The sequence below is a fragment of the Antechinus flavipes genome, chromosome 1, assembly GCF_016432865.1.
Source record: "Antechinus flavipes isolate AdamAnt ecotype Samford, QLD, Australia chromosome 1, AdamAnt_v2, whole genome shotgun sequence".
Taxonomy (NCBI): Eukaryota; Metazoa; Chordata; class Mammalia; order Dasyuromorphia; family Dasyuridae; genus Antechinus; species Antechinus flavipes.
Genome location: NC_067398.1, coordinates 1,269,757 through 1,290,890, shown reverse-complemented (window position 1 = coordinate 1,290,890; position 21,134 = coordinate 1,269,757). Strand labels below are relative to the sequence as shown.

General features: G+C 64.2%; 1 protein-coding gene across 1 annotated transcript in view; it reads left to right on the top strand.

The window, feature by feature from the left end:
• The first annotated feature begins 305 nt into the window (after positions 1-305).
• Positions 306-21,134, top strand: part of CLASP2 (cytoplasmic linker associated protein 2) — an 88,049-nt gene continuing 67,220 nt past the window's right edge. Inside the window, 7 exon segments of the mRNA XM_051973470.1 lie at positions 306-642; positions 7,692-7,770; positions 9,880-9,983; positions 10,943-11,034; positions 11,413-11,488; positions 12,359-12,456; positions 13,022-13,092. Of these exon segments, the coding sequence (XP_051829430.1) occupies positions 394-642; positions 7,692-7,770; positions 9,880-9,983; positions 10,943-11,034; positions 11,413-11,488; positions 12,359-12,456; positions 13,022-13,092 (769 nt within the window). The 5' untranslated portion in view covers positions 306-393.

Below are 21,134 nucleotides of genomic sequence, written 5' to 3'. Positions count from 1 at the left end.
TAATAAAGGTTGGGTCCATCAGCCTCCCGCCTCTGAGACCGGTTCGGCCCGGACTTGGGATGGAGGAGGACACAGTGCGCGTGCCAGTCTCAAGTGGAACATACAGCCTTGAGAGGGCGGGTCCCAGTGGGCTGGTGTGCGCCTGCGCCGCTCTGGGGTAGAGCCCGCCCTTCGGGGGGCGGGGCGCGGCAGTGAGCGAGCGCCTGCGCGAGTCGCGGAGGAAGCATCGCGCTGACGTCCCGGGGCGTGGCTGCGCAGTCGCGTGTCTCGCACCCGGGCAGGGGCGCCCCTTTTGAGTGTTTGGGTTCTCGGGCCGTCTGCCGGTCCCGGCCGGAAGCGGAAGCAGTGCCGGAAGCGGAACCGGGCTGCGACCGTGCTCGCCTCCGGGCAGCTATGGAGGCCCCCGAGGACGGCGGCGAGAGCGGGGAGCCGGGGGGCCCGAGCCTGTCGGAGCTGTGCGCGCTGCTGTTGCGGACGCGGGACGCCGGCGGCCGGCTCCAAGCGGGCCACGAGCTATTGCGGCGGCTGCGGGCGCCCGGAACCGGCGCGGGGGCTGAGGGGCTGGAGCTCGAGGTAGACGAGGCCGAGCTGAGCCGGGTCGTGGACGAGCTCACGGCCTGGCTTCCGGCCAGTCACAGCAAGGTGAGTTGGGGGTGGGGAAGAGCGAGGGGCGGGACCTCGTAGGGAGGGGGCGGGGCCCCGTGGAAGGGAGCTGGGAGGGGAGGGGTAAGAAGGGGCTGGGACTAGGAGGAAAGGGGGAGGCAGGGCCAAGAGAGGGGGCGGGGCCCCTGAGGAAGGAGCAGGGGGAGGCGGAGCCAGAGCCATCTCTGGGACCCCCCCCATAAGTTCGAAGTCCAGCAGGTGGAGGGCCCCCTGAGAAGGGAAGGCCCCTCCTGCGTCCTGGACCCTGCGCGGATCCCCATTTTATAGGATACTGAGACAGGCAGGAGGGGGCGTGGCAGCAGGGTGAGGCTGGATTTGAACTCGTGTCCCGAGGTTACCGAGATTCCGCCGCTGCTGCTTTCTCTGGAGCTCCCGGGGAGTGGGGGGAGGTGTCTGCAGCCAGGAGGCGGCGCTGGGCGTCCCCACAGCCGCCCCCAAGCCTCGGGCACGGGTCTGGCGTTCTGCCGCCAGGAGGGTGCAGGCTTCCCGGGGGCCGGGCCTGGGGTCTCATGCAGGCGGCTCCGCTGCTTGGCAGCAGGTCCAGTGCGGAGCAGGAGCAGCAGCGGCCGCCTCAGCCTGACCAGGCCTGTGGCTGGGCCCGACCCCATCGAGCACAGTCAGGGCGACCCTCTCCCGGGGCCGCTTCTTAGTGCCCCCTGCAGGGGGCTTCAGGGTGTGCCCCCCCGCAGGGGACCTGGGGCTGACTGCCCCCCCCCCCCCCGCAGGGGACCTGGGGCTGACTGCCCTCCCCCCCCCCCCGCAGGGGACCTGGGGCTGACTGCCCCCCCCCCCCCCCCCGCAGGGGACCTGGGGCTGACTGCCCCCCCCCCCCCCCCCCGCAGGGGACCTGGGGCTGACTGCCCCCCCCCCCCCCCCCCGCAGGGGACCTGGGGCTGACTGCCCCCCCCAGCAGGGACCTGGGGCTGACTGCCCCCTGCAGGGGACCTGGGGCTGACTGCCCCCCCCCCCCCCCCCCCCCCGCAGGGGACCTGGGGCTGACTGCCCCCCCCCCCCCCCCCCCAGCAGGGACCTGGGGCTGCCTGCCCCCCCCCCCCCCCCCCCCCCCGCAGGGGACCTGGGGCTGACTGTGGGGGCTTTCCTGAGCCCAGAGGGGTCCCCCAGGAGACTGCCCCCCCCCCCCCCGCAGGGGACCTGGGGCTGACTGCCCCCCAGCAGGGACCTGGGGCTGACTGCCCTCCCCCCCCCCCCCTGCAGGGGACCTGGGGCTGACTGCCCCCCCCCCCCGCAGGGGACCTGGGGCTGACTGCGGGGGTGAGCCCCGTTGCCCATTTCAGGAGGGCGCGCCCCGAGAGCCTGGCCTAGGTGGGGTCTCTTCTCACTCCCACTTGCTTCTCGGCCCGTCTGCCGGTCCGGCCGGAAGCGGAAGCAGTGAGGGAAGCGGAACCGGGCAGCTACGGAGGCCCCCGAGGACGGCGGTGGGAGCGGGGAGCCGGGAGGCCCGAGCCTGTCGGAGCTCACGAGGCAGGACGGTTCATCGGAGAGCACACTGGGCAGCACACTGGGCCCGGAGGCAGGAAAAGCTGAACTCCGGGGCATCCGGTCCCCTCGGTCTCCTCGCCTGACCTTGGAGGCCCTGACCTCCCAGCAGTCAGAGAGGCTCCTGAGTGGGCTGGCCCAGGAGCGAGAGCCGTCGATCTCTGCCTCTTGGCTCGGCCCTTGAGGCCTTTGCATACCCTTGACCTGTCCTTTGCTTTGGGTCTTTCCTGGGCCCGGTAGAGCCTATGGCAGGAAACCCTCCGGAAGAGGCGGGAAGCGCTTGCTGGGTCTGCAGCAGCTCCTGCCCTCGGTCTGCTAGAGCCTCTGCACGGGAGGAGCCCGAGGGCCGCACGCCACGGTGATGGCTGCTTTGAAAGAGCCTTTAGTAAAGCCGACAGAAGGAAGAAGGCGGGTGGGAGCACGGCCGGCCAGAGAAAAGAGGCTGCTTGTCCCATCGGGAGGCGGGTGTCCTGGCTGGAATGGGCCAGAAAGGCCGGAGGGGTCCAGAAGAGGGCCCCCCTCCCCGGAAGAGGAGGAGAGGCTCCCAGTGACAAGGGGGGCGATCCAGGAGCGCTCTCAGGCCCCTCAGGCTCCAGTTTCCTCAGGGGATAAGAGAAAAGGGCCCGTGCTGTGGGGGAGGACGCTTTTCCTGCAGGGGTCGCTTGCTTCGTTCTAATGCCGAATTGGCCAGAGGCCGGAGGGGTGGTGAAGGAGGCCTTGGGTTGCGGCCTATGACAGATGCGGAGAGAAAGCGAGGTCGGACCTCCGTGAATGTGGTGCTTTGGAAGTGGTTGCCTTGGATGAAGACCCTCCTGGGAGATGACAGAGACAGCACCGGGTTCTGTACCCGGGCCTTCCCCACTGCAGCCCCCTCCTCACTTGGCTCCTGGGACCCTCTTCCTGCTGATAAGCTTCCCAGAGCCTCCATTTTGAAGAAGGACCCGGACCAGCCACCCCAGATTTTCTGGACTGTGCCCTTTGGCTCCCCTCGACCGGCTCCTTGAGAGCGGGCTTTGGCTTCTATTTGGCCGCTGTGGGCGGGCCCAGACCTCAGGGATGTCCCTGCCTCTGGCTGCATCTCTAGCACATCTGTCCTGAGTAGACTGCCCGACTCCTGGGCATCCTGTGCCTCTCCACCGCCCCTTGGCACCGGGTCTGTGACTGCCAGCACGCAGTGGACTAGGCTACATCTGTGGCCACCTCCTGTGCCATGGAGGCTGTTCTCTGCTTGTGTCTGCCTCGCTGGCCACAGGTCTGAGGCCAGGCTTGGAGCTTCCCTCACCCCGCGGACCCTCCCAAGTCCCAGTTTCTCTGATGTGGCCTTGGAGAAGGTCAGCTCAGCCCCCACCTTGAGTAGGTGATGAAGCGGAACTTCTGGGAGCAGGAGAGCCTGCCCTTCTGCAGCCGTGGTGGTCGTGGATGGCGACCCTGGAGGAAGCAAAACTGTCCACTGTCCGGTCTCCCGTGAGAAACTGGAATGACTGAGATTTCAGTTCCTTAATCCAAGGGACTTGGGGAACATCCAGCAGCTGGAGGGGAGGGGGGAATGAGACCTTCTGACCCCCAGGTGAGCCAAGAAGTTTCTGGGAATGGGCCGGCTCCCCACTGTGACAGACAAGCCCTAGGGGTAGAGAGAAGGAGGAAGGATGCAAGGGGCAGCTGGAGGTGCATTGCTGGGCAAAGCGCTGGGCCCAGCCCCTCAGCCCACCCCCCATGGGACATGGATTGTGGACCAGCCTTTGCTCTTCAGCTTTGGCCCCAAAATGCATTGTTCCTCCAATGAGGGGAAGGGAATGAGCATTGCTTAAGCACTAGCTGTATGCCACACATGTGCTCTACAAGCCTTTATCGACCCATAACAAATGAGCTCTTATTGCTAGGAGAGGATTCTTACTCTCCTAAAGCAGGGGGCGGTCGCTCCAGAAGTGCTGGAGCCGGGGATCTGGCCCCTAATGCCTTCTAGCTCTCTGCCTCAGTTTGTCACTTGTAAAATGGGCAGGACCTTGAGAACCTAGTGAGGTAGCAGGTGAAGGGCTCTCTGCCCTCAGTGTCAGGTCCAAGGAGAAGGCAGGGACTGTCACAAGGTCATGGTGGTACTAGACGGGAGGCAACGTGGCCCCCTTCTGGCCCAGAACTAGGGAAGAGGACCTTGTGTTGAATGCAGCAGTTTCTGTGTTTTTGTGGCAATTGAGTGTCCTCTGGACTGAACTTCTTTTTCCGAGGCCTTTTGTTCTGAATGAGGTAGAATCTGGAAGCTGCCCCGTGAGGAGTGCAGGCTTGGAGCTTGGGCGGTCTGGGGGCCCCCCGCTGTGAGGAGCCCCGCTCTCGGCCTCATTGCCCTGGGTTTCCTGTCGGTTCTTGTGGCTCGCAGTTCAGCCCACGTCAGCTTCATCTCTGCTCCGGCCACTCAGGCCCCCCGGGCTCGAGGAGGGTGATGGGGGCTGGCTCCGACTTGGAGCTTCCCTGGGAGGGCGGAGGTGGGGGAAGCTAGGCCCGGCGGGACACAGAGTTCTTGTGAGAGTCCGCAGGACCGTCTAACTTGGTTTCCGATGATGTTTGGGCACCTTCGGACTTTCTGAAAACCTGTTCTGTGCACCATGACCGCTCCAAGATGTTCCAGACTCAGTGGGATCCAGAGAAACAAAACAAAACATCCAGCCTCGTTCTGGCAGAGACAGCAGAGGCTGCACAGTCAGCAGCAAGGAGCCTGGCCAGTTAGAGCCAGACCAGAGCCTCACGGAGCCGCCCTTGGCCTTGGCCCGGAGGCTCTCCAAGTGACCTTCCTCGAGCATGGCTCTCGGGGTGCGGTCGGTGCTCGGGACCATTCCTATCGTCCCATACACCAGATTGATTAGTCCACTAAAGACCTGACCCCTATAATTCCCTGCAGCCATGAGGGGGGATGGGGGAAGGCAGTGAGCATTCATGCTGGACTTCTGTGGCACCCAGCTCTGTGCGCAAGACTTTACAGCCGCCATGGTGTTTGAATCTCCTAAGATTCCTAGCAGGGCAGGGCTGCTCTCTTCTCCTTTTGCACCTGAAGAAACTGAGTCAAAGGTGGAGTTCCCTGCCCAGGTCACACTGCTCCTTGGCGTCTTAGCCCTTGCCTTCCCCCTCACCCCCCATCCTCAGAGGAGTCAGGAAGGCTGGCTCCTCATCTCTTTGGCTGTTGGTGCTTTTCATTTTGGTCAAATTTCCGCTTCCTCGCTTGGCAGCTTTTCCTCTTCACGTTGTAGTCAGCGTGCCTGGGTTTGGGATGTTTTACTTCCCTTTGCGAGTCTGCCGACACTCCTCTTTAGTCACCAGCTTTTGCTTTCTCAGAGCAGAGTTCATTCAGCCACTCCCCTGTTGAAGGGCATCTGTTGTTTCAGATCTGTATTACGACAGGAAAGACGGCTAGAAACACTGTGCATGTAGAGAAAAAAGTTCTCTGCTTCCCTGAAGGAAGTCCTAGGAATAGCCTAGCTCAAATCTCTATATGTAAAACTGCTGCAAACAAGCAGGAAGAAGCAGTTGAGCTTCTGGCAGGATCACGGGAGACCAGGTAGTTTCAACTCTTAGAGGGAAGAGATCTCAGAAAACCAAGATCCAGGCTCATAGCCACCAATAACTCGCCCTGCAAAGCCAATATTCCTGCAGAAAGAAAAGGATCTTTCATCAGAAGAGGGGACTTTGAGGCATTTCTGATGAAAAGCCCGGAGCTGCTGAGGTCTTTTGAGAGGCAAACCCATGAGTGCCGAGAAGCCTCTCTGAGCAGTTAGAAGGATCTGTGCTAACGTTTTAACCAAAAGAAAAGAAACAAGGGGTCCTCAGAGCCATCGTGTCCTCCCATAATATTGAAGGCATTAAAACCAAGAAGTCTTGGGGTGGATTCATTCTACAACTTGGCCCTGTTTTCGCTGAAACCTCCCCCTTCTCTGATAGCACGGTAGTGCAGATGGGAGGGTAAAAGGAAGAATACATCCATTTAGAAGGGGGAATGGAACTGGCCGTTTCTTATGACTGGACTGGGAGAGCCGCCATCTTTGTCCATCACAGCCATTATAATTCCACAGCCCTCTCTTGTGCTTTGTCTTTTCATCCATGTTGTTGCTCTACTACATGTTGTTTTTCTGGTTCTGTTTACTTCATTTTGCTCTAGTCCCTTTGAATAAGAGTTTTTTATTTTTGTTGCTTCTTAGTTTAGTAACATTTGGTTATGTTCCACAGTCGTCTCAGCCGTTCCTCAGTTAACGGGCATTTACCTTGTTTCCATCTCTAACCATGACAAGTACTGCCATAAAATAATGACCTTGCATTTGGGCCCCTCTTTTTCCGTTGGCTTCCCCGCCGTACCTGCTTGCCTTTGGTTGGATCGGTTCTGGGGGCGCCTGGTCTCTGGTGTCTCTTGGCCCCCCTCCCACATGTCTGTTGTTTGGGAAGCTCACAGGCTCTTCAGTTCTTGCTTTCTTTCTACAAATATTGCCAGCTTGTCCTTCTTCTTACGTCTGGCTGAGTTCGGCTTTTGCAGGATAGGTCGCACTGGCTTGTGCTCTGAGCGCTTGTTGTTCTTGGAACACATTCTTGCCTTCCCGTCGATGTTTTCTAGTGAGGGCAAAATAGTCTTGCCTCGTTCCAGGGTCCTTTCTTTTGTCTTGAAAGGTCTTTCTCCTGCTGGCTCGCAGAGCTTGTTTCGGAACGGATTGTTCGTCAATAGCTCTGTCTTGGAATTTGTTTTTTGTTTTTTTCTGGAGGCGATCTGGGAATCCTTTCAGTTGGTATTTCATTGTCTGTTCCCCCAACTTCTGTCCTACCTTTCCTTTGAAGCTGGCCCGGGGCTGGCATTTCCCCTCTGATTCCCCACCTTGTTCCTTCTGCTTTGCCTCTCGTTTGCTGGGTCTCCCCCCCCCGCCCCCCCGGCCCTTCACGGCGTCCCTGCAGATGTGTGGGGTCTCCTTTGTTTTAGCCTCTGATCCCCTCCTTTTTTCCTCCCTGTCTGTTGGGTTCTACCCACTTCCTAGAACCTAAGTAGTGGACTCCAAGAGCGGCGTCTTTTCTTGCTGTCTGCTTGAATTCCTTTTCCTTTGCCCTTTGGATTCAGGTGCTGATCTTGCCTTATGTCTCTTGTTCTTCTGCCTTAGCCCAGCTTGGAAAGCGCCTCTAGCTCCTGTCCCCGGGATGTGGCCCTTTCTTCCTAGGGGACGGCTTTCGCTATTGTAAGGTCTCACGTAGAGCTAAGGACAGGGCTTGGGCACGAACTCGGTACCAGAAAGACAAGCAGTCTTCCCCTAGCCTGCAGCGCTCCGGCTCATCGTGTACCTGAACCGAGACTGAACTCTGGGACTTTAAGCATTCTACGGAACTTTTCCTCCCGAAGGAATTTGTGATCACGATAAATATGAATTAGATTAAAGCAGACATTGATCTTGGCTCTTGAAACACCTTGGTTAAATGTAATCGGATGAATTCAGATCACTAATTTTATTTGGAAAGGGCTTTTTGGGGAGAACTTAAGGTTTCCTTGTATCCCATAATGCTTTTTTTTTCTCCAGGTGGCGTTACTCGGACTAGAAATTTTAAGTGCCTTTGTTGACAGATTATCCACAAGATTCAAATCTTACTTACCCACGGGTAAGTGACATACATCTCTTACATCTTATTTTTTATTTTCATTTTCTTTGCAAAAGTAGGGTTTTAAGTTTAAGTTTTAAGGGCCCACCTTTCCTGTCAAAAACAAATGTTTAGGGGATTTCTCGGTGAGTAGACAGATATTGTGCCTCATAAGGATAGACATCATGTTTGTACGGAGATATAGGGCCATTAGGTGGAGGAAACGAGATGGAAGTTGGGAGGATTTGGTGGCAACCCAGCTGGGATGGGCTCTGTGGGACGGCTGGAAGTGAGTCTTGACATGAGAGGCAGTCGGCGCGAAGCGAGGGAGGGCTGCGCAGAGTCCCCAGCTTCGCTCCTCTGGAGCCATCTGGGTCCGTGGCGAGATGGAGATCGGGACCGCTAGATGGGCCCCCAGGGCCCTTGGCCTTTTTAAGCGAAGACCTTAATGGTCTCATTAAGGTAGTGAGACCATTCCCCGGGTTCTGCTGGTCTGAGGCTGCGTCCATTCAGCGACTCACTTTGTAAAGCTTCAGCCTCCCTCTCCAACCGTCTCCGTTATAACTCTTCGTCCACTCCGGTCCGACCAAAGGGCCCCCCCACCCCCGCTCCATTTCCTCCCTCCACACCTGCGCCCTTAGTCTCCCTCGTCTGAACATCTCTAGCTCCTAAAACACCTCATTCCCTTCAAATGCTGCCTTGATTTCCCCTAACTCTTTGTGCCTTCCCTCTCAAAATTTCCCTGTATTTGTTGAGTGCATTTTAATATGAATTAATTAGTTAACATTGATAGAAGTTTTGTCTCAAGGACCCAGCCATCACTTAGATCGTAGTAAACAAGTGCTAATTATCGCTTGGAGGGTTGGTGTTTCCTGGGACACTGAAAACGGAAGCCCGTCTGCCTCAGAGGTAGCCCTCGAGCTTGGGCTCTCCCACACTGAGGCCTCCGGTTATGGTGCTGGAGGCAGCGGGTGCCAGGCAGGTGGTGGGGTGATGGGGCCGGAAACCTGGGGGGGCAAGGGCCAGCACGACGGAGCTTGGCAGGGGTGGTCTGGGGCCTTATGAACCAGGAGCCGGGAGGGCCTGGAGTCCTGGGCAGAGAGGGCGGCATTGGGGGCGGGCCGGGGCGGGGGGGGGGGCAAGAAGAGCACCCTTGTCCATGGATCGAGATGGAGACGTGAACACAGCACATGATGCAGACACACGAGTAACACATGCGGCGCGCGTGCAACTGTCATACATCCATGGAAAGCACGTGCCTGCCGTGCACATGTATGTGCATTGTGCACATGTATGTGCATTGTGCACGTGTACCCAGAACCCCCCCACACTGTGACATGCACATAAACGACATGCACCTGCACCATATATAGGCAAAGTACATGGATGCCTGAGTCCGCCGTGCACACGTATGTGCGTTGCACGTGTGTATCATACAAATACACATAGAGCGTACACAAACACACTGCCCATGCCCGTCCCCGGACGCTTCTCCTGCCAAGGCTCCATCAGTGCGACCTCGGAAGGTCCCCGGTGGGGTCAGCGCTTTGTGCCAAGCGTCTCTCCCCTGTCTGATGCCCACTGGCTGCCCGGTGAGCCGGGCCCCCTCACTCCGCCACCGAACGGCTCCCAGCCGGCCCTGGCTCCTCCTCCCCCGCTCCGGGGGAGCTCCCTGTCCTCCCCTGCCCGCCCCTTGTGCAGAGGTCTTTGGCCCTCATCTCCCACCCGCTGCTGGTCCCACAGCGAGCCCTCCGGGCTTCTCACTCTCCAGGAAACCTCCCAGTGCGCATTGACGCATCTGTGTGACCCAGATGCAGGCTGGGTGGGGGAAGGGGGGGCAGCTTGCAAGGCTCAGCGAAGGGAGCCGGTGGGGGAGGGGAGGGGAGGAAGGGCAAAGAGCTGGGATCGGGCCGCGCCCCTCGGGCAGGGGTCTGGCACTTGGGGGGACTCCGCCTTCTGGGCAGCTGGAGTCCTGTTCCCCGGGACAGCGCGCCCCGAAAGTGGCCGGGCCCCCGGTGCCTCCCCTGCGCCACCTGTCCCCCGAAGCGTCGGCAAGACCGGGGTGACGAGGCCCCGGGGGGGGGGAGCCCCCTTGTCGTCGGCCGTCCTTAATTGTTCTGTTTTCTCCAGTGATTTCAGCTTTACTCGACCGGCTGGGAGACACCAAAGACCAGGTCCGGGAGCAGGCGCAGAGTCTGATCTTGAAGCTCACGGAGCAGGCGGCTTCGCCCATGGTAGGCTCCTGCCCCCCAAGGGGGAGGGTCAGGGAGACCCCACGCCCAGGGTCAGGAAGGGCCCCAGCAGCTGCAAGATGGGTCCCCCAGGCTCGGAGCGCCGGCCCGCCATCGTTCCTCAGGCGGGAAGAAGCCAGCTATGGGCCCCGCCGGTCCCGGTGGGGTGGCCTGGGGGTAGATTGGAGGGAAAGGCAGGGGGCGGCTTCCCTGGGCACCCATGGGGGGGGTCTCTGTGGGGCCCCGGGGGCCTCTCTGGCTGGCCAGAGAGTGTTGCTGTGACCTTTGTGGTACTTTGGCCAGTACAACAGCCACGGGAAGGCTTACTCTGAGGGGCGGCCGGCGCGGGGGCAGGGGGCTCCCGGTGCTTCCTGGCTGCGGGGCCCCGGCCCGAGAGAGAGAGTTTGTTTTGAGAATTCGGCGCGTCTCGGTTATAAGTGAAGGCTGAGGCAGCGGGGGCACGTCCCTGAGACAGGCCTCTGGCTGCGGGCGTTCCCTGAGCGAACCCCGGGCTCATGGATGCCAGGGAAAGGGGCGGGGAGACTCCCGGGGCCCGGCGCTGCTTGGAGAAGCCTCCGGTGAACTTGGCCAGAAGGAGGGCCGGTGACGGCCCCCAAGCAAACAGAGGTCCCAGTGTCGGTGACGGGGGACGGGCGGGCCCCTTCCCTCCCCCTTCCGCCCGTTGCCAGGCAACGCCGGCCTGGCAAAAGCCTGGCTGGACCAGGATTGTGAGGGAAAGATGGGCGGGGACTTTTATCCGAGGCCTGGGGGGAGCCCCTGGAGAGTCTTGGGGGAGTGCCAGCTGCTCCTGTGGCAGGAGAAAACTCCCCCAAACCCCGATTCGGGGGCTCCGTCGAGTGGACTAGAAAGTGAGGTCCCGCTGGGGGAGGGGGAGGCGCGGTGAGGGGAGCGGGGTCGTTTTCCTTTCCACCGTGCGTGATCAGTCTCTCTCCCTCCCCCAGCACGTTTGGGAGCACCTGACTGCTGGCTTTAAACACAAGAACTACCGCTCCCGAGAAGGCGTCTGCCTGTGTCTCATCACCACCTTAAACACGTAAGCGGAATGATCTAGAAACACAGCAGCACCTCTCCCCCTGCCCCTCCCCCCGGCTTCTGGTCTCCCCCAGGGAGGCTCTGGCGTCCAGCTCTGGCTCCCACGGGCTTTTCGGGGCGGGGCCTGTCTTTGGTTTTACCCTTGTGGGGTTGGGGGCTGGGGGAGGGGCGGGGGCCGGGGTGGGGGAGGGAGACGGCCGACTCCCCCTGGTGCTTCCTGCGGGTCCCGGGGGCTCTGAGCCGAGCGGGCCTGGCGCTGCCGGGGGCTCCCCGAGGACGGACCTCCGCGGCCGGTCGCGCTGCCTTTGGCTTGGTGCCGAGCGGCGGGTCGGGGGGTTCTGTGCCGCGCGCTGAACGGTCCCCCCTCCCTTTCCTTTAGCTACGGGGCCCAGGCGCTGGTCCTCAGCAAGTTGGTGCCGCATCTGTGCGTCTTACTCGGAGACTCCAACGGGCAGGTAAGGGAGCGCGCGCCTCCATTCGGAGTCGTGGGCTCGGCGCGGGAGAGGAGAGACGGCCCCGCCCCCAAGGGCCAGGGAAGCATCGCGATCTTGGGCCTGGAACGTGGCGCGTCGGGGCTGCCCTGTGGGCGGGCGGGTCCTCCGCGCCGCTGCCGTCCCCGGGAGGGATCTCTGGTCCGGGTCAGGCCGGACAGAGGAGGCGAGCTGGGATCGCTGGGTCCGCCCTGGCACGGCCCCCCGTGCCCCTCGCCTCAGCACAATCCCCTGGCCCTCCCCCCCGTGGCAGCCGGGGCTGCCTGCGCGTGGCTCCGCTCCCTGTCTCGTGCCCCTGGGAGACTCGGGGCACCCGAAGGGCGCGCCCACAGTGAGGTGCCGCGGCCAGGGGAGAAGCCTCGGGCTGCGCTCAGGCCCACGGCCCCCTCCCCACGGCCCCGGCCCCTCAAGGACCAGGCCTTCGTCCCAGGGCCGCCCGTGTCGGGGAGCTCCCGCGGCGCTGCCTCTGCCGTCACCCTCTGCAGCACCAGGGGGCTCCCGCCAGGGTTGGGGGAGAGAGCAGCCGGCCCTCTGCCGGGAGGGCCCCCGGGGGAGAAGTGGGGGGCCTTGGGGGGCTGGTATTGGTCCCGGGGTCCCCTCGGGTCACAGCCTGGGGGGCAGGCAGGCCCGAGGTTCTCACGGGGTCCACAGAGACCGACACGTCCTGAGAGGGTCTGACGGGGGGGGCCGGGCCTCCGGCCTTCTTGAGGTTGGGGGGGGGCTCCGGGGGCAGGAAGTGTGCCCTGGCGGCGGCTTTCTCAGGACCCTGCCATCGCCGAGAGAGCGCGGCCGGCCTGGGGGCTCCCCCGTCTCAAGCCCCGCTTCCTTCGGCAGGTGCGGGATGCCGCGGTGCTGGCCATGGTGGAGGTTTACCGCCACGCGGGGGAGAGAGTCAGAGCGGACCTGGCCAAGAGAGGCCTCCCCGCTGCCCGGTAAGCCCCAGGTGTGTCCGCACACCGCCCCGCGCGGGGGGAGGGGGACAGGCAGAGGAGGCGCCGGGCTGGGTCCTGACCTGGGGGAGCTCGTGGGGGGGGAGAAGGGGCTCGGGCAGAGAGTGCCAGGCCCCGGAGGAGGGGCTGCTCCATGCCAGGGCGGGCCTTCGGGGAGGTCGGACGCAGCCGCCCCTGGGGAGTGCGGGGGAGGGAAAGGGCCCCATCTGGGCCCCCGGGCCTTGGGGAGTGACGCAGTGTGAGGGCGTGGCCTTGGGCAGCCCTCAGGGGGGAGGGGGAGAGAAGGGCCCCGAGATGCACACACGCACACGCCTGTAACACGTCACAGATACACGCGTCCACAGAGTGCGCTGCTCACACGTAACAGGCACGTGCATGAGACACGCCCTAGTGCACACGCCAGCAACAGGCATTTAACACATACACGCGTGGGCACAGCGCCGCGCACATAGAACCTGCACACCCGATGCACGCGCACGCGCAGGGCCCGGAGGGGGCGCTCGCTGCTTCACGAGTCCCACAGAAACCCGGCTTTCTCCCCTCCCAGGCTGCAGACGGTGTTTGCCAGGTTTGATGAAGTGAGAGACTCGGGCGCGATGATCCTGAGCGTCGTCAATGGTAAGCGGCCCTGACCTCACGGGGGTCGCGCAGGGGCGCGCAGCGTCCTCTCGTCAGCTTCCGTTCTCGTGGCCCGGCCCCCCAGGCGGGGGTGGGGGGGTTCCTCAGGAACACCGCGGGGGGCTTGTGGGGATCCAGGGAGACGCAGCGGCCCTCCCGCCTGGTCCTGGCTCGGGCTGGGGGGGAGGAGGGGGGCGAGAAGGGCCTGGCCCCCGTGAGAGCTGCAGGGGTCGGAGGGGAGCCCCGGGGCTCCGTCTCCTGATGGGACTTTGTCAGCCCCCGGAAGGAGAGCGGGTTCGAGTGCTGGGGGCCGCCCCCATCTCCCGTCTGCGGCGCCTCGTTCCTGCCGGCGGGGGCCCCACCGCCTCCGTCTGGGAGGTCGAGCCCGGCTTGGGCCGTGGGGGACTGACCGAGAGGGGCCCTGCCAGGGCTCGGGGCCGCAGGGCAAAGGTCTGGGGGCCGGGGCCGGGCTGCCTCATCCCCCCAAGTTCTCTTCTGAGTCTCTTCTCCGGGCCAAGCACGGTGGGGCCTGCCCCCTCCCCCTGCTTTTGGCCTCGGAGGCCCCGAGGGGAGGCGGCCCCTGGCAGCCTGCTTGGAGTCCCAAGTGCCCGGCATTGAGGCGGGCACAGAACCAGCCCGAGGGCACGTGGTCCGGGGGTCCGGGGGCAGCTGCGTGCTCTCTGGGCCCCTGCCTCCCAGAGCAGCCTTTGTTCCCGGGTCGCGGCTTTGAGGCGGCTCTGCCAGAAATGCCTCCCGCATAATGAGGGCGGCTGCCGGGGCCCGAGGGGGAGAGGCCTGGGGCCCCCGGGAAAGCTGCCCCGCCGGCCCTGCGGCCTCCCTTCGGCCGTCCCTGCGGCCCGCGGCGGGGCCCCTCTGCGGTGGGAGGGGCCTGGGGCAGTTCCCGGGTGACCTTCAGGGCCCACGGGGTGGCCTGCCTCCGGGGCTGTGACGGGCTGGGGGCTGTCAAAGCTCCAGCCCGGCCGCTCCTGGGCGGGAGGAGCCTCCCGCGCCAGAGCCAGGACTTGTATTTTGAAATGGCCCAGCAGCTGTCGGCTCTTGCGGCAGCGAGCTGCCTGGGCCACACACTGCTCCCTCGGTGCCGCACTGGGGCTGCGAGCCTGGCGCGGGCCGGCGAGCACTGGGCTGGCGCGGGCCCGCGGGGCGCCCCGGGGCCTCCGGAGAGCGGCGGGATGGCTGTCGGCGACGGTGAGTGGGACGCCCCTCTTTTGTTTGTGGGCGGGCGCCCGGCGACCGCAGCGTCTGCTCCGAGGGGCGAGCGGGCCGTCCCGGGAGGCTGCGCTCTCCTGCCCGCAGAGGCAGGCCCGCGGAGGGGGGCCGGGGGGGGCCCGAGAGGAGGGCCCGGGAAGGGCCGAGTCCCAGGCCGGTGATGGCCGGACCGGAGCGAGCCCGGGGGAGAAGCAGCGCGCTCGGCTCGCGCCTGGCACTTCAGGGGTCCTGCCTGGCATCTCGTAGGCCCCCTTCGGAACCATCTCTATAGGATGGCACGAGCACGGGACAAGGGCAGCTACCGCCGGGCGGCACCTGCCGTGTGCCCTGCACCGTGCTCAAGTCCGTCGTCATCTCCTCGGACACCCCCGGGCGGCAGCATTTGTTATGGCCCCACTTTACAGCTGGGGAAACTGAGGCAGACAGTTACAGGAGCGGTCCGTGGTCTGTCCGAGAGCAAACGAGAACGCGGATCCTCTGCCCAGCGCTCTCCCCACGTCCGCTCGCAGACCGAGTACAGGAGAGCATTGATTAGAGGCCTGCTGTGTACACAGCCTGCATGGGCCTGAGATGGGGCCGGGGGCCCGGGTGGCAGGGCGACGGTCCCGGGACTGGGGGCAGTGCTGGAAGGGGGCCCGGCCCTTCTCCTCGGTCCTTGGGGCGTGGGGGCACTGGAGCTGTGATGGGCTGTCATGGAGGAGGGGGGGGGAGGGAGGCCCCCGCAGCTTCTTCCTTGGCCTCGGCCTCCCTGGGTCCCCTGAGTGGGCCCGTGTGTGGGGGCGCACCTTGTGCCGGGCATCTAGGCGGCCCCTGTTGGGGCTTCCGGGCCAGCAGAGCGGCGGCCTACCCAGAGGGCAGCGCAGGGGCGAGCAAGGGCTTCCTGTGGGAGAAGGAAGGTGGTTGGGGGCGTTCCTGGCACCGGGCACGGAGCCGGGCTGGCGGGCAGAGCAGGGGGACCTGACGGGGCACCAGCAGTCAGGGAGAGCCAGGGGACTGGACACTGAAGTTGGGGGGGGGGGGCTGAGTGACCCCGCACTGAGGTCAGACAGTGGCAGAGGGGTGAGGGCTGGCCCCGGGGGCGGGATACTGACCCCCACGAGGGAGGGGCCTTGCACAGACACGCTGCTCTGGGGCACCTTCCACAAGGGGCCCGGGAGCCTCTCTGCAAGAACCCCCTTCTGGTCAGATCGGGGAACCGGACCCAGAGACCACTGGGCGCGACATCAGGCAGGGAGGCCTTGGCAGAGTTATGGCAGCCGGGAGCCTTCCCCAGAGACGGGACCCCGACGTGGCTGCTCCCCGATGGGCCTCCTCCTGCACTGCCTGCCCTCGGGCCTTTACTTCTGGGCCTCGGCCCCTCTCCCTTCCCCTCTCTCCCTCCCTTCCCATCTTTCCCCTGCCTCCTCTCCCTCTCCTTGTCCCCCCTCCTCCCTTGTGTTTCTCCCTCCCCTTTCCCCCTTTTTCCTTCCTCTTCCCCTCCCCAAACCTCTCTCCCTTCCCATGTCCCTCCTCTCTTTCCTTTTCCCCTCTTCCCCCTCTTCTCTCTCCCCCTCCCCTCTCCCCATCTTTCTCACTTCTCCCCCCTCCCCCGAGTCAGGCCCTGCGGCAGGCCATGGTGGGCTGGCTCTGCGCTCTCTCTGCCTCCTGTTCCACGTCTCCTGGCCCTTCCCCGGGTCATGCTCTGCCATCTTGGCCTTGGGGAGAGGTCAGCCAGCTTCCCCTGAGCCCGTTGTGCTCGTGCAATGGCCAAGAAGGTCACCAGCCCCGCGCTCGTCCGCCCGCTCCCTCCCCTGCTTTGGGCCCCCCCAGCTCCCGGGCCCGTCGCAGACACGGAGCCGCCCTGCGCAGAGTGGCCGCCCGGCCTGGCCCGACGCTCGCCGTGGCGCCTTTTTGCTTTTGCTGGCTACGACTGGGTTTAAAGGCCCCGGTCACTCCCGTTTCCCAGGTGCTGTGATTTCTCCATGTACATTTGGGCCACCTGATTTTCTTCCCTTTCAGCCGGGTTGCCCCGGGGCTTGTTGGCCTAACGGGAGCCCCAGCCCGCGCCCGGCATCGACTGCTTCTCCTCGGTCACTTTTAGAATCTGTTGGTCCCCAGTTTTCTCCTGGATTTTCAGCCTCTCTCCCCTAGGCTTATTGTTTGTACTGGTCGATTCCGTCCTTCCCTCGTTCCGTATCGCGCCTTCTCAGAGCGTTCGTCGTCTCCCTCATGCAGCCGTTCTTAGAATCGCCGCCCTGACCCCGCGCGGCGCTTGGGAGGCCGCTGCCGGGCGTCACTTTGGGGCCGGCCCTGTCCCGGGAGGCGTGCTCGGTCGCGCTTTGGCTCTTTGGGGGACGCGTTGCTTCTTCACGGGTCCGTGCCCCTTTGTGGAGGCGCCGCGCGCCTGTGAGACGTTCCCGTCGGAGCGCCGATCCCGGCGAGGCTTTTTGTGGCCGCTCGCTCTCTCGTTCTTCTCTTTTTCTTCAGAGTTTTCTCGTGCAGCGCGATGAGCGTGGAAGCACGTTACGGAGAACAGCACGTGCTGGATCCGGATCGGACCGCCTGCTCTCTCGGGGCCGGGGCGGGGGGGGCGGAGGGGCACAAGCTGGAACCCGAGGCTTTGCAGGGCCGAGTGTTGACAGCTCCCTTTGCGTGGATTCGGAAAAACAAAAAGCTATTCTTCAAAGGGACATAAATAAGACGTCCCCATCTCGAAGCCGCTCCGGATCTCTGGGCGCCGAGCGCTCGAACAATCGCGGCTCTGTGCTGATGAGAACAAACGGGAAAGACCGCGGCGACAACAGTCTCACGCGCTGGGGTCACAATTGGCGGCTGTTCGTTTGTCCCCTGAAAAGGGCATTCTTCCGGCCGGGTCAGAGGCTGGCCTTTGGGCCCCCGTGTTCTGGCCTCTGCGGCTCCAGCCGGCCCTCTCCCCTTTGGCGCCCTCGATGCCGGCGTCCCTGGGCTCGGGCTGCCCTTTCCCACGTTCCCCTGGGCTTACTTTACCGCGTGCGTCCTCTCGGCTCCCAGTGGCCCCAAGCTTTTAATTTTCTCGTCTGGCACATCTGGCCCGCTCCTTTCTCCCCGCCGCCCTCGGGCCTCTGACCAGAGAAGGTGGATGCTGGAGAGCGCCCTTCAATCCTTCTTGTTTCCCGCGTGGCCGCAGGCGGACCAGAGTTCAGATCCGGCTTCAGACGCAAGCTGTGAGACGCGGGCGGGCCGCCTGGACGTCATGTGCCTCGGTTTCCTCAGCTGTGAACGCAGGGATCACACTTCTCGGGGTCATTGGGGGGATCCAGGGAGACAGAAGCCACACGGCCCATGAGGGGTGGATTGGCCTTTCTTTGTACGCCAAGTGCTTTGGCACAGAGCCTGGCGCGGAGCGTGCGCTGATGCCGGAGACGCCTTCAGAATGGCGCTTTCCACGGCAGGACGCGGGCTGGGCCCCGGAATGAGGGCCGCCCCCGGCCCCCCCAAGTGAAGGCTCTCCAGCAAGCTAGCCCTGCCTCCTGATGCCCTGCCCAGGGCCCCACCCGCCCCCTGCTGGGCTCTCCCTCTCTGCTCCGGGGCCGCCCCTGCGCTTGGGGCACACGTGCCTCCTGCCTCTGGGGCGTCACCGACCCAAGGGCTTCCTCTTGGAAACACTGGGATGCCACGCTGCGGACGCCGTTCCCCGCCAGACGCTCCAGCCCCGTCATCTTTCCTGGCAGAGGGTCTCTCTGCCCTTTTGGGGTCACGTGAGAGGATTGGGGGTTGGAGTTGCCTTCTTTGGTGTCGCTTTGGCTGATGGGAAACCCACATGACTTTCAGCCCACCCTGCCCTTGGGGTTTCTCCCCGCCTTTGGTGGTGGTTCATTTAGCGCCGGGGGTTTCTGCCGAGGGTCCCCCTTGCTGATGGCGCTGCGCTGCCTGCGGGCTTTCTCGCCCCTTCGGTGTTTGTGGGTTCCAGGTCTCTTAACCTGGCCCTTAGCTCGTTGGGTTCTCATTGGCTGATTGAGTTTTACGTTAAGCTCTAAGGGTGACCCGGAGGGCGCCCGGGCTGTGCCAGGCCCGTTTCCATTTTTCAGGCTGCTCCAAGTTTGGGAGGGGGTTCCACAGGATCTCCTCCTACTTTGCGGGCTCCTCTCCGCTTCTCATCACGAGCCCTCGTCCTTTGGATCCTCGGTACGCTTTTGGGTCTTTTTTCTTCTTTTTAGTTTCCAGCAGCGTTTCATTTTTCCAAACACAAAAAGATGATTACCCGGGCAGACGTGCAGGGCCGGCCCCCTTCCGCAGCGCCGCCTCCCGTCCCCGGGCTGCTCTGAGTTTGCAGGGGCACCCGCCGTCCCCCCTCCCCCCCGGACCTGGGGCTAGGGTCTCGCTGGCCCCCGTCCCCCCGGTGACGGACATGGAGCTAACCTCTGGCTGTCAGCCGCACGAGTCCCGAGCTCGAAGCACGGGGCCGTTTTTGTCCCAGGTGTTGACCGAGCCCGCGTTCCACCGGCTGTGCCCGAGCACGCCCACTTCTCCCCACACGGTCCTAAGTGGTCGAGGGACGTCTCCACGGAAGGTGCACCCGGCCTTTCTTCGGCCTGCGGGGGGGGGGGGGGGCAGCACTTCCTCCCCCACGGGAGGGACAGCTCGCACACCTCGGGGCTCCCCCTAGATTCGCCCCCAGCAGAGAAGGTGCCCGGGGTGCTCGGCCCCTCCTGTCTCTCAGGCCTGGCCTGGCCTCCCACCGCGGGCCCTGCTCGTAGTTTCTCTTCGTGTCACCTGCTCCTCAGTGCCCCCCCCCACAGGTGCCTGGCACACAGTAGGTGCCTCCACAGTGTTGGGTGCCAGCGTGGCCACGTGTGGCAGCATTTGTGGGGGGTGGGGGATCCCGCGGCTTCCCACTGCGAGGCCCTGGGTGAGAGCATCGCTCTGGGGCTGCAAGGGCCCAGCCCTCCTGCCCTCACGGTTGGTCAGGCTTCCTGAGAGTTAGTGTGGGCAAGGCTGGTGCTCGTGCCCAGCTCTGACCTGCCGGGGTCCCATTCCCTTGTGTGAACCTGTGAGAAGAGTGGACGATGGCCAGCGGGGGGGGGGGGGGGAGTGGGGGGAACTCCTGTGCTGTGCAGTGAGGGTCAGAGGTGATGTCACTCTGTGTTGGGGGGGGGGGGCTCGGCCACCACTGGGTGGTGGTTCGCAAGGGATAGAAGGGTCCATAAGGGTGCCCAGGATCCCCTCTGAAGTGCGTGCTGCCCCGCCCCCACGTGTTCTCCCATGGGCCCACTTTGGGTCTGGGCCAGACCTGGGGGCCGACTCCAAAATGGGATGTGGTCATGCAGGGGAGTGGGGCCCAGCCTCTGGAGCTGGCCGTGGTCCTGGGGCACACGGCCTGCCCTCTAAGCCTGGCATCCCCGGGCAGTGGGAGGAAAGGTGCCGTCTGCAAGGGCCCACCCGAGCCCAGCCTGGCATCCAGGAAAGGGGGAGAGTGGGAGCCGGCGAACCCCCCAGGCCCGTTCGCTGGGAACGGGGGTCGGACCTCTGCTTGTGTCCGGGAGCACCACGTGGATGGGGCTGGGGAGGTCCTGGGATGAGGAGGGGGAGGGAGGGGGGAGATTCTGCCCTTCCCCCAGAAGAGCTCATCTTTATGGAAGCGGGAGGAGGCTTTCATCCCCACGCAGTGGGAGCTATGAGCCTTGAATCACAATGGGAAGCCGGCCTCTCTTTGTGCCGGCTCTGGCTCCTTCCGGCCCCTCTGGCTCCTCCGGCCTTCCCAGAAGTGGAGAGAGCGGGGAGAGCCAGCCGGGGTCGGCCAGAGCTGGGGTTGGTGAGAGCCGGGGTCGCCGGCGGGGCTCCAAGAGTTAATTCTCTTTCAGACTCCGTCCTTCCGCTCTTCGTGCCGGGAGGAGCGGATCCCGTTTCCATGGGAACCCTGGATGCAGGGAGCCGGGCTCCATCCCTTCCCTCGCTGGCGGCCACGTTTCTCTGGCGGGGGTGGGGGCGGCGGCTGAGGGCGCTCTAAGGTGGAGAATACCACATCAGGCTGCGTCCTTGAGAGGCTTCCGCGGCTCCTGCGGGCACCGTCCCGGGCTCCCTTCCCCTGGGCCGGCGTCCCTGCGGCTTAGGCCGGGACTCCCCCGGCCTGCCGCCCTGTTGTTTACTCAGTGTCCTGGTCTGCGGGCCCAGGAGCCAGTCTGCTCGCCTCCGGGCTGGGGGGATACGCCGGCCCGGCTTCTGCAGGGTCCTAGAGCCCCCCCGGGGACGGCAGATAGGACAGTGGGGCCCTTCCTGGGGCTGGGGTCATGAGCGGGTTTGGAAAAACGTCCCCCCACGTGAGAACAGGAGGGACCTCGGGTCGGGCTCGGGTGCATTCCCAGCGTCGCTGGGACCGTGGCGTTCCCTGGCCGTCAGACGCAGGAAGGGGCGCTGTTCGGGACCCTGACAGGTTGGGAGGGGGGAGGGCCCGTCTTTTGTCCGGTGTTGGGGCTGCCCCTTGGGGCGTGCCCACCGGTGAACCCTAATCACCAGGAGCCCCCCACTGCGGCCCGGGAGGGGCGGCCTCGGAGCCGCCTAGTCCATGCAGGGGGAATTTTCACCTTTCATCGGGCTGGGCTCCCAGAAGATGATGTCACCTCACAGCTGATTGGCTGCCGCAGCACCTAGCGCAGGCAGGGAAGAGAAAGAAAGATGCCGGCACTAGGCTGCCTCGGCGGCGGCAGCTCCGGGCTGGCTCCTGCCGGCCTCGGGCAGAGCCCGTGACTGCGCCGGAGCTTCCGGGCTGGGCCATGGGAAGTCCTGGGAGCCGCCCCCAGTGAGGGCCAGGCCAGCGGGCTGCGGGAGGCATGAGGCGCCTGATCTGCAAGCGCATCTGT